The sequence below is a fragment of the Hyla sarda genome, chromosome 8 (genome assembly GCF_029499605.1).
Source record: "Hyla sarda isolate aHylSar1 chromosome 8, aHylSar1.hap1, whole genome shotgun sequence".
In the NCBI taxonomy this organism is placed as follows: domain Eukaryota; kingdom Metazoa; phylum Chordata; class Amphibia; order Anura; family Hylidae; genus Hyla; species Hyla sarda.
Genome location: NC_079196.1, coordinates 63,150,208 through 63,166,459, shown reverse-complemented (window position 1 = coordinate 63,166,459; position 16,252 = coordinate 63,150,208). Strand labels below are relative to the sequence as shown.

Here is a 16,252-nt window from a genome sequence, read left to right as displayed (position 1 = left end):
ATTAAATCACCAATCAAAAAATATTCATTAAAAAAGAAAGTACTAACTTTTAGCTAATATCTTCAATAGATGTAACAGATTTGCATATTTCTGAAGAAAAACCAAAAGTCATCGTAGCTAAGAGAGAAGATACTTTCCAAGTGGAAGGTAAAACATATTTTTACTGTAACCATATAAATCACCAATTTATATGCTATGGTTATATGATATGTTAATATATATTGATTACAAATATATTTTAATATATTTACATTAGTGGAGACTTGGGAGGGAATGATCCTTCAGGAGACTCCAGAAATAATATTTAAATTAGTTGACACCAAGGAAAGATTGATCCCTCAAGAGAAGCCACACATATCTAAAACTAAAAAAGAAGTTACCCTTCATAAGGAAGGTACTGTGTATCATAGCATATATGTTCTATAACAGCCATAAATATCAACATAAAATCCTTTACTTTAATACTAATTTTAAGCTAATATCTTAATTAATAGATGTCACAAAGAGACCTATTATTTAAGATAAGGCAACAATTACTGTAACTGATAGAGAAGATACTTCCAGAGTGGAAGGTAAAATGTGATGTGTTTGTTTCTGTAACCTTATCATTCACCAAATAATAATCTATAGAAGAATAATTATATTTGAATATATTTAAATTAGTTGACACCAAGGAAAGAGTGATCCCTCAAGAGAAGCAACAAATATCTAAACCTAAAAAAGAAGTTGCCCTTCATAAAGAAGGTACTGTGTATGATAGCATGCATCTTTTATTACAACCATAAAACATCAAAATGAACATCAACATAAAAGTATTCACTCAAAAAGCTAAATACTAATTTTTAGCTAATATCTTATTTAATAGATGTCACAAAGAGACCTATTACTGAAGAGAAGCAAACAGTTATTGTACCTAAGAGAGAAGACACTCCCAGAGTAGAAGGTAAAATGTGATGTCTTTTCTCACTTTAACCATGTAAGTCTCCAAAATATATACAACAATAAAAAAAAATAATATTTTGATGTATTTAAATTAGTTGACACCCAGGAAAGACTAATGAAGCCAAAAATCATGGTAACCAAAAGAGAAGATACTACCAAAGTGGAAGGTAGATGCAATCTAATTTTTACTGTTATCATATGAATCATCAGATAATAATCTAAAGAAAAATAATTATACTATCTTAATATATTAAAATTAGTTGACACCAAAGATAGACCGACCCCTCAAGAGAAACCACAAATATCTAAACCTAAAAAAGAAGTTACCCTTCATAAGGAAGGTACTGTGTATCACAGAATATATCTTGTATTACAATCATAAAAATCAACATAAATATCAATATAATATTACTAATACTAATTTTTAGCAAATATCTTATTTAATAGATGTCGCAAAGAGACCTATTATTGAAGATAAGCCAACAATTACTGTAACTAAGAGAGAAGATACTTCCAGAGTGGAAGGTAAAACGTGATATCTTTCTTACTGTAACCATGTGAGTCACCAAAAAGATATGCTCTAATAAAAAAAACCTGAATTTTAATGTATTTAAATTAGTTGAGACTCAGGAAAGGCCGAGGAAACCGAAAATCATGGTAACAAAAAGAGAAGATACTGCCAAAGTGGAAGGTAGATACAATCTCATTTCTACTGTAACCATCAAACATCAGATGATAATCTGTAGCAAAATAATTATAATATTTTAATATATTTAACTTAGTTGACACCAAGGATTGACAGCAAACAGATATTTGAAAATGTGACTAGTAAAGAGATCGAATAAAAAGTATAAATTTTGCACTAAACAATTAAGCTGTTTATTATAAAATATATTTCAAATTACATTTACTCAAAAAATGTAAGACAAAAGCACAATACTAATTTTCAACTAATATCTTCAGTGACAGATGCATATAAAAGACAAACTCATGAAGAAAAAATACTGATTGCTGCAACCAGAAGAGCTGATACCTACCTTGAAGGTATTCTGTTTCTTTGATAGAACTATTAGCTTATAGGTAAAACATTTATTTTATTTTACTAATACTAAACTAATATCTCTAGAAGTAGAGGTCCTGAAAGGACTGCCTGCAGAAGACAAGCCCCAGTTTGCTGAACGTTTATATAGTAGAGATATCACGGATCAAGTTAAAGGTAGAATATCAGTCTTCATATTCTATTTCATTTTTTAGTTTTATGAAGAAATATACTAACAAAAATTAATATCTTTAAAGAAGAAACGGTATCAAAAAGTCAGACACCTGAAGAAGAGCCACAGATTATTGTGACACAATCTAAGAAGGAAGTGGATTTCCATAGAAAAGGTATCATCCTCTATGACTTTTAAGTGAAATCATTATCATATTAACATTATATTACTAATATAAAAAAAATAATATCTTTAAAGCTATGGATCTCCCAAAAAGACCACAATCTGAAGGCAAACCAAGTGTCACCAAGAAACAAATAATGTTCAAAGAAGAAGGTATATAATATAACCATTGTTGTTTTCTTATGATGAATTACCAAGTAAAAAAAAAAATGGATGCTCTGAATCTAATTTCAAACTAATATCTTTCAAGTGTTTCCAAGTACGGTGACATTTGAAGACAAGCAAATAATTTCTCAACCGACAAAAGCTGCAGAGAAAGGTATATCGACGTAGCATCTTCCAACCATTGTTGTTTTAACATCTAAAACCAACATAAATATAGATATCTTAAAAACCTTATAATCATTTTCTGTAACAAAATGAGAAACAGTAAATATAGTAATTAGTTTTCTCTAAAATTAAGTTATTATCTTTAAAACAGTGGAATTGCCAGAGCCAGTAGCTCCAAAAGAAAAAGCTCACTTTGTAATTCCTAAAAAAGAAGTGAAGCCACCTGCAGAAGGTATATTATTTTGTTGTCGCATGAATATTTATAAATATATACACTATATATACATTTTTTGCAACAAAAAATAATGCCAAACTAATATCTTTAAAGAACCTGTGCCTACCATACCTCCTAGTAAGAGAATGGTTCCTGAAGAGAAAAAAGTTCTTCCAGTTCCAAAAAAGGAAGCTGCAGTTCCTGCTGCAGGTATATCTTCATAATGTCCCACGTGTTTAGATCTTTATGTGTGGTGTCAAGAATTAATGCCAAACTAATATCTTTAAAGAACCTGTGCCTACCACACCTACTAGTAAGAGAATGGTTCCTGAAGAGAAAAAAGTTCTTCCAGTTCCCAAAAAGAAAGCTGCAGTTCCTGCTGCAGGTATAGCTTCAAATGTGTTTAGATGTCTTTTTCTGTGTCGCACCATTTTATGTGTATTGAAGTAAGACTAATATCTTTATAACTAGTGGAAATGGTTGCAAAGCCTACCCCAGAGGATAAGCCAGTGGTGGAACCTAAAAAAGAGATCATTCCACCAGTAGAAGGTACATAGCTGTTCATTGTCTTTCTTACTATGTTATAAATGTCTGCTGTCTGATAAGGGAAAGCAATCTCTTCTTATTTTGTGTATGTTCCTTTGTGCTTTGTTACCTATTGTCTCTTTTTACAATACTTATGTCTTATTAATATCTTTTAAGAACCTGCCGTGTTATCAAAGAAACCCATCATAGAAGACAAAAAACCTGTTAAAGTTCCTAAAAAAGACGTAGCACCTCCAGTAAAAGGTATATTACTTTTATGTGTACCATCTTTACATTTTAACCACATAGTTTATAAATCTCCACCATATCTGGTTTAGCAAATTTAGAAGTATATAGGATAAAATTGAAGAGATGGCGCTATATAGTGCTGTTACCCTTACAGGGCATATTTAGGAGGCAATAGGAATAAAGGATGCTCACCCTTCTGTGTTATTCTATCAGGCACAACACTGTAAAAAGCTCTTAGTGTTGTGTCATGTATGGGAGATGCTGGCCTGTCCGTACCAATTCTGTTGCAGAGCAGTTTGAGACTTGGTAATGCAGATGTGCTCTGGGTGATCTGACCGCTTCACCAAATAAGTATAGCACAATGCATCAGGATGCAATAGGTAGCAGTGTTTTTTCATATGCAAAGGTTTAGACAAGACAGTGCATTTCCAAAGGAATATTCCTTCCATTGTCTGGTCCTTCAAAGAAAGGACCCAACCAAGAAAGGAGTATTTCCTTAGAAACGCATTGTCTTGTCTGAACCTTTGCATATGAATAAACACCACTACCTATTGCACTCTGATTCATTGTCCTATACTTTTTTAGTGAAGCACTACCAGCCTTAATCAGATCACAGTGGGATTCCCTGCCAGGAACACCCCAAACACATCTGTTTTAGCAAATTGACACATTTTGTATCACCATAAAGTTTTAGATAAAAAAAAACCTAAAGAGCAATCTGTTCCATTATTAACTGACTTAATAAAAAATCATTCTTAATTATTCTTAAAGTGGCAGAATCAAAGCAGAAAAAAGTTGTTGAAGAGAAAACTTCCGTTCATATATCTAAAAGAACAGTTGATTCCGAATCAGGTATATACGGTAAATTAAATTAATATATATATATATATATATATATATAATTTTTTATTTACCAAGAATTCAGTAAATCTAAATATCCCTTAAACTCCCAGATAAGCCTAAGATGCCTATGCCAGAGGAGAAACCATACATTAAAGCCCCTCCTTTGACAGATATTTTGCTATCCAAACTTGTTAGTGTTTTATATTAAATTTGCTACTATTAAAAATAGAACCCTAATATATATATATATATATATTACTGCAATATTAGTGCCAGAGGTGTCACAAAAATCAATTACCGCACCAGAGGAAATACCTGTATATGTATCTGATGTGGAAACAGAAGAAGAAGAGTTTGAAGGAGAAATTGAAGGTATAGCTGAATGTATCCATCATTAGCATTCATCATTTCATCTGTCAGAAAATTCCATCACTTATGCTTGTTCTATAATTGAAAATTAATTAAATCACTCAAGGTTTATTGCAGCCACAGATTAGCAGAATTAAACTCCTAATTTATAGATTGTAATCAGGTTTTAAGAACAATAGTTTGAGTATACTTTCTAGAATATCATTTGTAAAAACTCACCCAATCGCTAACAGCGTGTCTTTAAAAGAAGACCCTCTTATCATACATTTAAAATCTTACATCTCTTCATTTGTCCTTGTCTGTGTATATCTTGGCTTGTTTTATGTTTATCAACGTTTGGGTCATCTTGTTGATAATCAGTTATAATTCATCCAAAGCATCTGCATTGCTCCATGCACAATGAAAACTTGTAAATAAGTCACTTGACATACTATATAAATACTTAATCCTGTTCTTTAAAGAGTATGAATCTGAGGAAAGAACTGTTGAGACACCTTCTCCCCTGATAAAAGAGGAGACAGAGGAAGTAAAAGGTATCATGAATGTTTATAACTTATCACCATTTCCATTTTTGTCCATCGTCACAGGAATGCAAATTTAGCATGGTGTTCTTTTGTTTCTTTTGTTTTTATTTTTAAAGAAGTTCATATACTTTTTAACCTGTATGTTTGTGTTTGTGAACATTCCACTTCATGAAGACATTATGATCATCTTGTCTAATAATTGGAAACCTTCATATCAATTATCAACAACTTTTTTTGGCCTATACAATGTGCCATGCACAATGCTAATGCTCTTACATTGCCCAATAACAGGTTACTCTATTTTATATAATCACATCTGATCAGGTCAGAATTACCAGATCAATAAATATCCTATTATTTTCTTCAAAGCTCCGGAAGCCAAAAAGAGGATTATACCCGAAAAACCTGCTCCACCTGCGCCGGAGAAAGTAGAACTTAAACCATTTAAAGGTATAGCAACTCTTCACACTATATAGAGAAGAGTGCAATAAATACCTAGTTACTGATAGAAATGTTGTTAAGATAAATACTTAACTTCTCTTCATATTTTATGTGTATTTAACACTTCTATTTTATGTTTAGATTGTTGAAATAACTGGTTAGTCATAATTAAAAAAAAAATAGTACTTGAAAATTTAGCTCATTTAGACCATAGTGTGATAGCTAAGACTACGTTACTAGAATTGAAAAAAAATTTCAGTTACCAAAAAATTATCAGTTTCCAAAAAAAAGAAAACCTACCGTATACAACAGAACGTACTGTATGCAGGTAACAAATGTTTTTAATTTGCTAAGACTAAGAAAGTAAATTGTATCTTTCTGAAGTACCTGAACCTGAAAAGAAAATTGTCCGTAAACCTAAACCTGAGATTATCCCTCCAAAAAAAGAAGAAATTAGTTTTAAGAAAGGTATAGTTGTATATCCAAGAACACTTAGCTAAACAGCAGAATCTTGCTACTAAACCTTTATAACAGTTTCATATAATGTTGCCGTTAACTGTATAACAAAGGACACCAGACAAATAGATATTTTTCTCAATTACTTTATTGCATCTAACAAATTTGGTAATTAAATCGGCTTTGCTAAAAATGAAATCAAATCTTTTTTTATTGTATATTAGTAGATGTTTATAACATTACTAATAGTCAAGCAAAGCTAACTGGATAAGTATTAAATGGTTAGTTAACTACTGGACTCTTTAAATGATTGAGCTTTCCAAAATAATCCTGCTGCAGATATTACAAAATTAAACACATAAAAGATCAAAACAAAATCCACTATTTCATAACTCAGCGCTATATCATAGTTCAGCTGTCTGTCCTGTTTATGTCTTAATAGCACTCAGTTCTTTGATCAATATGCTTCCAAATGCTTCAAACTTTACCTGCCGGTTTGAAATTTTCTTAACTTAAACATATCTTAAACACCCCAGAGTAAAAAAAAAAAATCTTTCTTGAAGCTTTAAAACCAGTCAAAAAGGAAGCTGAAGAGCCGCCTGTAGTAAAAGAAGCAGAGAAGCTGAAAAAACCTGAACCTCCTGCAGAGAAGATTAAACCATCTGAAGGTAGCTATCATTAGGTCTTCTTAATAAGAAATTTGTAAATATAGTGTACTGTACTTTGTTGTGTTGTGTCTTGTAATGTATTCAAAATACATCTATCATGGATCTTGGGAATGTTACTTAATGGTGGCATTATTCATAAATCAGTCTTTCACTAGTAAGAAAACTTTTTGAAAAAAAACAAACAATCGGCCTTGCTTCTAAAACTTCAATATTATCTTTAAGTTCCGGAATTCCCGAAGAAAAAGTTACCAGAGGTAACGCCACCTGTGAAAAAAGAAGTGGCAAAAACAGAACCTGAACCTGCCAAAGGTACATGCATTTTGGCATACTCTTCTAACTGGGCAATTTGCTTTAATTATTATCCATTAATGAATTAACTATTTCCTAATAAAACACGTAAAATTACCTTTTTGAGTTTAACCATTATATTTTTTTAACTTGGCAATAAATCCTCTTCACTAATGTATCTTTGAAATCTTTTTTTGAATATTTAATTGGAAAATAAGATATTGTTTTAAGATGTTTTGCCTCTTCCTTGTTCCTCTTCCCAAAAAAATGTTTAGTGTCTGGATTTTAATTAACCAACATTAATATGTTTAAAGTTCCAGAAAAAGCTGTGCCTTCACCTGTGCCCTCACCACCGAAAGTTCCGTCACCTGTTGAAGGTAGGATACAATTTTTCTAAATGGTTTCTTCTATGAAGTATCAATTGCCAGTAATTCAAGTCAGTTTTTTTCATGGAAAATATTTCAATTACTTGTAGTCCTGGGCAAACTTATATATTTGTTTTTTTTAAATACAAGTGCAGAGCACATTATTTAAATGATCTGGTTATTAATAGTATTATATGGGCCATATATTAGTATTAAACGGGTATTCCGGTGGAAAACAAATGTTTTAAAATCAACTGGTGCCAGAAAGTTAAACAGCTTTGTTAATTAGATACACTATGTGGTGTCCAGCTCACCACCAGGCCAGGGGTGCATGGTAGTGTGAGGACTGCATGCATAGAAAAGCCAGGAACAAACGGAATTCCAACACCACAGTCACGGAGTAAAAACTCTGCTTTATTGATTAATTGACACGAACACAGAACACAACATTCACGAATCAAGGAGTGACGCGTTTCAGAGGGCATAGCCACCTTAGTCATACTACACATACCGAGAATCCATCCCCTCTATATAGGGGAAGAACTCTACCCACCACCACGTGAAACACCTGGACCGATTAGGGTGAAACACTCCCCCCACACAGACAGGGACTTACATATAATCTTCGCCACAAATGTGCTAGAAAATTAAACATAACCGTGGCAGTACCAAGATACATGGCAGTAAATTTAATCACATAATATCAATTGCTAACTGTTATTTGCTTTAAAGTGAAATTATTGTACGGTAAATTAAATAACCATGAAGACATTTTCTAACACTAGTATCCAAACCATATGATACAAACAAAATACTAAATAAGGCCTAAACAGTAAAAAAGGCACAAATGTCAAAAAACTCGTACCATGTATATTATACAAATTCTGTTCATATCCATTAGAACCAATATGTATTAAATACAAACCAGCAGAACAGGATATGTTATATACAGGTAGGTAGGGAGGATCAAACACTGACAACAACTGTCATGATATTGATCTTTGACTAATAATGCCAGTGTTTCTGTAAGTCAATGTGCAAGGAGTAAACAAACCATAAATAAAGTAACATATTGTAATATATCATGGAGTGCAAAACAGTCCAGTATTAACGCACATATGAAACTACGGAAACAATCGCAGATTATAAAATAACGTAATGCCTGGAGAACTCCAACAGATAAATCTTATCCACAGAATGCACTTAAGCTGGAAACCATCAATTCAGTCATATAAGAGGACATCTTGTCATTTAATCATTCCCACTGGGAACCTAATTCCCAGTTTTAAAAAAACCTCTCGGTCCAGTAGTTTTTGCCTGTGATCGCCATCATGTGCAGGGGCATTAACCCGTTCAATGCCTTGGACTGAAATACTATAAAAACTACCTTGGTGAAGGTCAGCACAGTGCTTGTTGACCATTGTCATGTGTCGGGAACCAAAATGTGGTATGTCAGACAAATGCTTCAAAACTCTCACTTTCAGAGCTTTCGTCGCACATCCCACATACTGGATGTTGAATTCCCGACACGTGACCATGTACACAACAAATGTGGTATTGTAGTTGATGTATTGTTGGATTTTGAATCTGCCTCAATTGGCAGCAGAGACAAATTCAGAGCTGCTGTTCATAACAGAGCAGCAGATACACCTGCTGTGTCCACATTTGTGGGATCCTTGGCATGTAAGCCAATTAGGTCTTTTACGGGTCTGGCTGGTAAAGAAACTGGGTGAAAAAACAATGGCAATAGTGGCAGCCCTTCTTGAAACACAGCAAAAGCCATTGCAAAACACAATAGAGTATCCAGGATCCCCACTAATCATGGGGATATATTGCAAAATAGTCCTGCGTATGGCTATAAAATAATCACTATATTGTGTTGAAAACACGATGGGCTGATCCACATTGTCAGAATTATTATATTGTTTGCCACCTGTAAGAAGAGTCTCCCGGGGTCTCTTCTTGGCTATTTTAATTGCTCGATCTACAAATCTGCATCGGTAATCCCGGTCTTTGAGGCGACATGCGATAGTTGTGGCCTCACGTTCAAAGTCTTCATCACAGGAACAGTTTTGACAGGCTCACACCATCTTCCCAACCGGCAGGTTTTTAATAATGCTCCTCCCTCCTTACATATATATAACATATCCTGTTCTGCCGGTTTGTATTTTATACATATTGGTTCTACTGTATGGGAACAGAATATGTTTAATATACATGGTACAAGTTTTTAACACTTGTTTCTGTTTAGGCCGTATTTAGTATTTTGTTTTGTTTTGCATCATATGGTTTGGGAACTGAGTGTTAGAAAATGTCTTCACGGTTATTAATTTACTAGCTTTGTTAATTAATTCTATTTAAAAATCTTAATTCTTTCAGTATTTATCAGCTGCTGTATGCTCCACAGGAAGTTATATTTCTTTCTGGAATTCTTTTCAGTCCACAGTGCTCTCTGCTGATACCTTAGCCTATGTCAGGAACGGTCCAAGCTGCAAGCAAACCCCCTTAGCAAACCTCTCCTGCCCTTGACAGTTCCTGACATGGACAGAGGTGTCAGCAGAGAGCACTGTGGTAAGACTGAAAAGAACTATGTACCCCTTAATACACATAGTTATAAGTTTAGACTACCAGTTTTAAGCAAACAGCATACAAAAAGTATATAGTCTTTATTGGGGACAATTATTATACTTCACTCATAAGAAGTTTTTTATTTATGGTATTCATATTGACTGTCCTATAAGGCAAGCCTAGATATTTGAGTGTCTTTAACCTAACTTCCTTTAGATGTTCTACGACACAGAACTGACATTACTGCAGTACTGTTTTCTTAAAATATTAACAATCTTAATACATTTTTTTCTACAGCTGTCCCATCACCAAAAGAGGATGAAGCTGCAGTTACAGCACCAGTTACAACCCCAGTGGTTGGAAAGAAAACAGGTATGTGGATTTTTTTTTTATTAGCAAAGCATCAGAAGTTAATAACTACAGTATTACAAGTAATAAAGGCTACCCAAAATATGAATGATTCTCTAAACTGCACAATCTTTCTTATAAATTGTTATTCAAGTAGTCATAGCCAATTATTTACAATAACCGTATCCCGTATAGGGATTTACTATATATTTTACACTGATATTATACTACTAATAATTCTGCTTAGGATAATAGTGATAATATTTATACGGTTACTGGGTATCATGTAATATTGGCTATTGCGCTTTTATTATTTTAATTTGTTTGTGTCATTATTTTTGAATTACTCTAATCTTGTTTCTGGTTATGTTTGTGTTCAGTATTCTTGTTCTAAATAGCAAAACCTTTGGTTAATGTGTTTGTTTCTGTGTTGTACGTTTTTTTTGTGTTTTTTTTTTCTATATTGTCTTTTAGTGTCTGTGCCTTTTGTCTGTATTAAATATAAATTAAAGCTTTGTTTATTTGTGGCCTGTTTGTGGCAATTATATGTCTGAAGTGCGTTCTTTGAATCTTATGAATTGTTCTTTCCTCTTGGGTTTTGATTTGTGACTTAAATGTAAAACCTTTGTAGTCATAGAGAAGCCTGCTGTCCCAATAAAGATAAAGCAGAAAGGTAAAATACTGTCTGAAGAAAGCAAGATAGAAGCAGTTCGGAGGGTACCTTTTATATCGGGTGACAGTCTTATTCCAATTGAAGAAGATGTTAGTTTTAAAGCAGAAAGACTACACATTGATACAATTGAAGTGGAGAGAACTATTTCATATAAAAAAGAAAAGGTCAAAGTCACTCCAAGACACAAGGCTTTTGAAGAGCTGGAGTCAAAAGTAATTATTGAACATACAGAGGAGTTTTCTGAAGAGGAATATGAAGAGCAATTCGCAACCTTACAAGAGGAAGAGGGGGAAGAAAAAGTAAAAGATAAGGATAGATTTAAACAGGTTGAAATAGCTGTGGAGGAGCCACATCCAGTTGTATTCATAGAGGAAGACATTGATGTTGAAGAATTTGAACCACCAACACCACAAATAAAACCCAGTAAAAAGGAAAGAAGGTTTAAAGAAAAAGATGCATCCAGTCTAACTAAAGTAGCAAAAAAGGAGCCTACAAAAATAATTCAAGAAGATCAAAGAAAAGGAGTTAAGCCAGATATTATAGAAACAACCCCAAAAAACAAGGAAGCCAAAGTAGATACAGTAGAGAAAAAAGTAAAAACAGCTATTGAAAAGGTTTCCCCATATGTATCTTCAGTGATGGAAGAAAAAGAAATAATAGAAACTAGCAGTACTGAAAGTGAAGAAGTACTAGAGGATGATGAAAAATCCACTCAGATAACCAAGGTAATTAGGAAAGATAAAGAAAAGGCTAAAAAGATAATTAAAAAAGTTCCTACAGTGGAACCTGTTATTGAACTTATTGAGAAACCTGTGAAAAAGATAAAAGAGACTAAAACAGATAAGGCTGTAGAAAAAGCTAGAAAAATAACCCAAAAGGCTCCACAAAAAGAAGCAGTAGTTTCCCAAAAATTGGTTGCAGATAGAAGAATAGAAAGAAGTAGTACTGAAAGTGAGGAATCTGTGGAAAGCCAGGATGAACAAATCATAGAACCCCAGAAAAAAATAAAGGAGGAAAAAGTACACACAACTATTGATAAAGCTAAGAAAACAAAAAAGATGGCAGCTCCAAAAGAACTTATTGATGATGAAGAAAAACTAGAAGTTAGCAGTCTTGAAAGCAATGAATTGTTAGAGCCTTCTGATGAGTTTTATGAGGAGTTGCCTAAAAAAACAACCAAAGAAATCAGAGAAGCTAAAGTAGAAGTTATACCCAAGATCCACACTTTAGAGGAACAGATAGATGTAGAGAAAGCACTGAAAGATGATGAGATAAAAGATTCAATTAGAGTACCCGTACATAAAAAAACACCTCAGCTGGTAGAAAAGAGTCAAAGGTTTGTAGATAAAATACAAGATGAAGAAATTATAGATAAAAGTAAAGATGAGTATCACCTAAAGAGAGCCTCAAAAGACATTGTAGTCAAAGTCAGTGACAGCGTTCAAATATTGCCTAAAGATTCAAAGGCTATGAAAAAGCCTGTTATTAGTGTAAAAGCAAAAAAACAAGATATAGCTGATCACTCTGTTCCAGACGTACTTAAAAAGGAACTGCCTATAGAGGACAGGAAAACAGTTTTAGCTGGTAAAAAAGAACCTGAGAAAAAAAGGGTACTAGAAATAACTGATGAAATACAGACTACAAGAGTAGATGATATAAAAGATCAAGTCAAGCGGCCAGTTGAAAAAGAAGGAAAGATTGTACAACCTGAAAAGGAAAAACTAGATATTGCAGATCAAACTGTTCCAGAAATACATAAAAAGGAACTGCATGTAGAGGACAGAAAAACTGATTTACCTAGTAAAAAAGAACCAGAGAGAAAAGGTTTACTAGAAATAACTGATGAAACAAAGACTGCCAGAGTAGATGATACAAAAGACCAAGTCAAGAGACCTGTTGAAAAAGAAGTAAAGATCGGACAACCTGAAAAGGACATAGACCATAAGAAAGAAGGTATGTCCCAATTGCAGAAAATCAGTCATCTAAAAACTCCAATAGATAAAGACAAGATGACTGCTAAAGTACAGGCTGAGGAAATGCCCATAATTCCAGCTCTTAAAAAAGTTGAGAAGATTAAGACTCCAGTTATTACTGAGGAGCATATTCAATATGGCAAAGGCATCTTGGGTAAAGAGGACACTGCTGCAAAGGTTATCAGCAGAACCAGTACACCTACAGGCCAGAAAAAAGCAGAACCAAAGAAGGCTTTCGAAAGAGAATCCCCTCTGCCGCAAACCCCTGTGATAGGAAAGGACTTAAGTCCTCCAAAAACAGAAACAGAATCCGAGGAAGCAGAGGAAGAAGAAATCTGGGAACAAGAAATAGAAAGTCTATCCGAACACACTGATTATTGTTCTGAGGACGACATACTGAGTGAGGACAGCGGACATACCAGAAAAAGTGCGGTTGAAACTCCAGCAAAGGCTATTGGAAGACGAGGTGAGGAGTCTCTACTCAAAAAAAGATCTGCTTTAAAACTTCATAAACCACCAGCCACCATCATTTCCATGCGCGCTAAATGTTCTTGGATGGAAAGCTTATTTCATACATGCTACAAGGCACTCATTATCATTTCCATATATTCATAAACTTTTGTTCATGCACATCTTTGAAGAAGAAACCATATGTTGTCTTTCATTGCATTTTCACATTATCTGTCCATTCTTCACTCTGGTCAAGGATATGTACATGTCATGAAAATGTTTTTTCATAATGTTTCATTGTCTGTCTTTGCTTTTTATGTTTAGAAGATGCAATAGCAAGAGTCCACAAAAGTTCACAATCTAAAATGTTCACAGTTTTGCATGTTCCATCAGCTAATTTCTATAGTTATTATTTTATGAACATAGGAATAACTGATGACATATCAGTCTCCTCTACCTTCATCATTACCTGTTTAGTCCATTATAGTTTAATTCAACCCATTACAGTTCACTTCTGCAATTAACTCAACATGTTTTGGAAATCCAGCACAAAGTATTAGAGGAATATACTAATATCACTTACTAACTGTTTCACTTTAGATGCTAAAGCACCAAAAGAAGAAGCACCAAAGGGTAAACTACCACTGAAAGGTGAGATTATATTGCACTTGAGTATACTAAATCTATGTTTTTGATGTGTCCTTCCTTTAATTTCCTCTTGGTTCGATATATGCCATGATAACTGGTGGAAGATTATAAGCTTTTGTATGGTTTTGTTAGCATGTCATGATGTAATGACATTATGTAATTAATTTGTATTATGAGAAATTGCAGTCTTTAAAGTTTTTTTTTTTCAGGAATAGAAAAACATGGCTGATTTAAAAAAATAAATAAAAAATACTTAAAAGAAACAAAACAGCACTACACCTATCCTCAGGTTGGCGGTTTTGGAGCTCAGTTCCCTTGAAGTGAATGGAGCTAAGTTGTAATACCACACACAACCTGATGACGGCTTAGTTTTTCTATTCCTTGATAACCCCTTTAATAAAAAAAGGTAATGATGGACACATCTATATAAATAGTTCTGGTAGCAGCTTTGTATTTATTTCCTGTATGCTTAGATGTGTATTTTAATGGAAGCGTACACAGAGGCTGGATTCTCACATAGTATTTTGGTCAGTATTTTTTGGCAAAAATAAGAATGGGTTAAAAACACAGATACAGATGCAATTGTTTTTCCATTGGCTAGAATACTAAATAAAATAGTGATTAAACTATTGTGTGTGATCTCAGCCTGAAACAACAGATGAATCTGCTTAATTTACTAACAGAAGCATGACACGTGTTCACTCATACTGACATTACATTTAGTAGGTTCCTTTCATTAAAAACAACTTATGATAGTTTAAGTATTGTCCAGTGTTGAGTATAATTAGTATTTCAATTTTTGTTTGGGTCGTTTATGTTATCCTTAATTGTGTATTACTTGCTGTATAAAACTATGTATGGATATGCATCCTTAAATGTGCATGATGCCTGGAGTGCCATTAGTTTGCTACATTAAGATAAAAGAAAGCTTCATCAAGTTTTCCCATGTACATATCTGAATTTTAGGTGTCAAAAAGACACCTTCACCCCTTGATGCCGACAAGAGGAAGCTTCGTCCTGGCAGTGGTGGTGACAAACCTCCAGATGAGCCTGCATTTTCATACCAGTTAAAGGCTGTTCCATTGAAGTTTGTTAAAGAGCTGAAGGACATTGTGCTACAAGAAGCAGAATCTGTTGGATCTTCTGCAATATTTGAGTGTCTTATTTCACCTTCTACTGCTATTACCACCTGGATGAAAGATGGCAGCAATCTGAGAGAAAGCCCCAAGCATAAATTCATTGCTGATGGAAAAGATAGAAAACTCCATATCATTGACGTGCAGCTGTCAGACACTGGAGAATACACATGTGTTGCAAAACTTGGAAACAAAGAGAAAACATCAACAGCCAAACTGATTGTTGAAGGTATTTATTTTTATTAAGAAAAAAAATGAAATAGATAGTTCTGATGTTGTTTATAGTGTGTTACTTTGTAATTGTTTAATATTAATTATTTTGTATATATTATTATTCATATGGAAACAGTGGTAAAAGTAATATACAGTAATACTATTGTAAATAACATATTTAATTTTCCTGCAGAATTACCTGTACGCTTTGTAAAGACTCTAGAAGAAGAAGTCACTGTAGTCAAAACACAACCATTGTATTTGAGCTGTGAGCTCAACAAAGACAGGGATGTTGTCTGGACCAAAAATGGGAAGAAACTAAGTGAAACACCAGGCAAATACCAGATCAATGTGATCGGTTTGCAACGTACACTCACCATCATGGCAGCTGATGATCCAGATGCTGGAGTGTACACTTGCACTGTGGAAAGCGCTAATATCAAATGTTCTTCAAATGTCAAAGTAGTTGGTAAGTTTTCAAAACTCATACTTTTTAACTTGATCTACACAAACCAAATAAAAAAGTCACATGATAGAGTTATACTGGTGTGTCATTTCGTTTGTCTTAACACATTTTATATTTTAAAATGTTTCAGTATTAAACCTTGCATTACAAAAATATGCAATTATTTTGT

General features: G+C 33.5%; 1 protein-coding gene across 1 annotated transcript in view; it reads left to right on the top strand.

Moving 5' to 3' along the window:
* The window catches only part of TTN (titin), a 287,825-nt gene that overhangs the window by 167,855 nt on the left and 103,718 nt on the right, over positions 1–16,252 (top strand). Inside the window, exons 161-188 of the mRNA XM_056536637.1 lie at positions 70–147; positions 257–394; positions 664–744; positions 866–943; positions 1,038–1,109; positions 1,203–1,283; positions 1,390–1,467; positions 1,562–1,633; positions 1,906–1,986; positions 2,069–2,158; positions 2,239–2,328; positions 2,412–2,489; positions 2,587–2,655; positions 2,818–2,898; positions 2,995–3,090; positions 3,170–3,265; positions 3,352–3,429; positions 3,583–3,669; positions 4,768–4,869; positions 5,760–5,840; positions 6,216–6,299; positions 6,851–6,955; positions 7,178–7,264; positions 7,558–7,620; positions 10,474–10,548; positions 14,221–14,271; positions 15,235–15,633; positions 15,811–16,086. Coding sequence (XP_056392612.1) covers positions 70–147; positions 257–394; positions 664–744; positions 866–943; positions 1,038–1,109; positions 1,203–1,283; positions 1,390–1,467; positions 1,562–1,633; positions 1,906–1,986; positions 2,069–2,158; positions 2,239–2,328; positions 2,412–2,489; positions 2,587–2,655; positions 2,818–2,898; positions 2,995–3,090; positions 3,170–3,265; positions 3,352–3,429; positions 3,583–3,669; positions 4,768–4,869; positions 5,760–5,840; positions 6,216–6,299; positions 6,851–6,955; positions 7,178–7,264; positions 7,558–7,620; positions 10,474–10,548; positions 14,221–14,271; positions 15,235–15,633; positions 15,811–16,086 — 2,847 coding nt within the window. The remainder of the gene's footprint in view (positions 1–69; positions 148–256; positions 395–663; positions 745–865; positions 944–1,037; positions 1,110–1,202; positions 1,284–1,389; positions 1,468–1,561; positions 1,634–1,905; positions 1,987–2,068; positions 2,159–2,238; positions 2,329–2,411; positions 2,490–2,586; positions 2,656–2,817; positions 2,899–2,994; positions 3,091–3,169; positions 3,266–3,351; positions 3,430–3,582; positions 3,670–4,767; positions 4,870–5,759; positions 5,841–6,215; positions 6,300–6,850; positions 6,956–7,177; positions 7,265–7,557; positions 7,621–10,473; positions 10,549–14,220; positions 14,272–15,234; positions 15,634–15,810; positions 16,087–16,252) is intronic.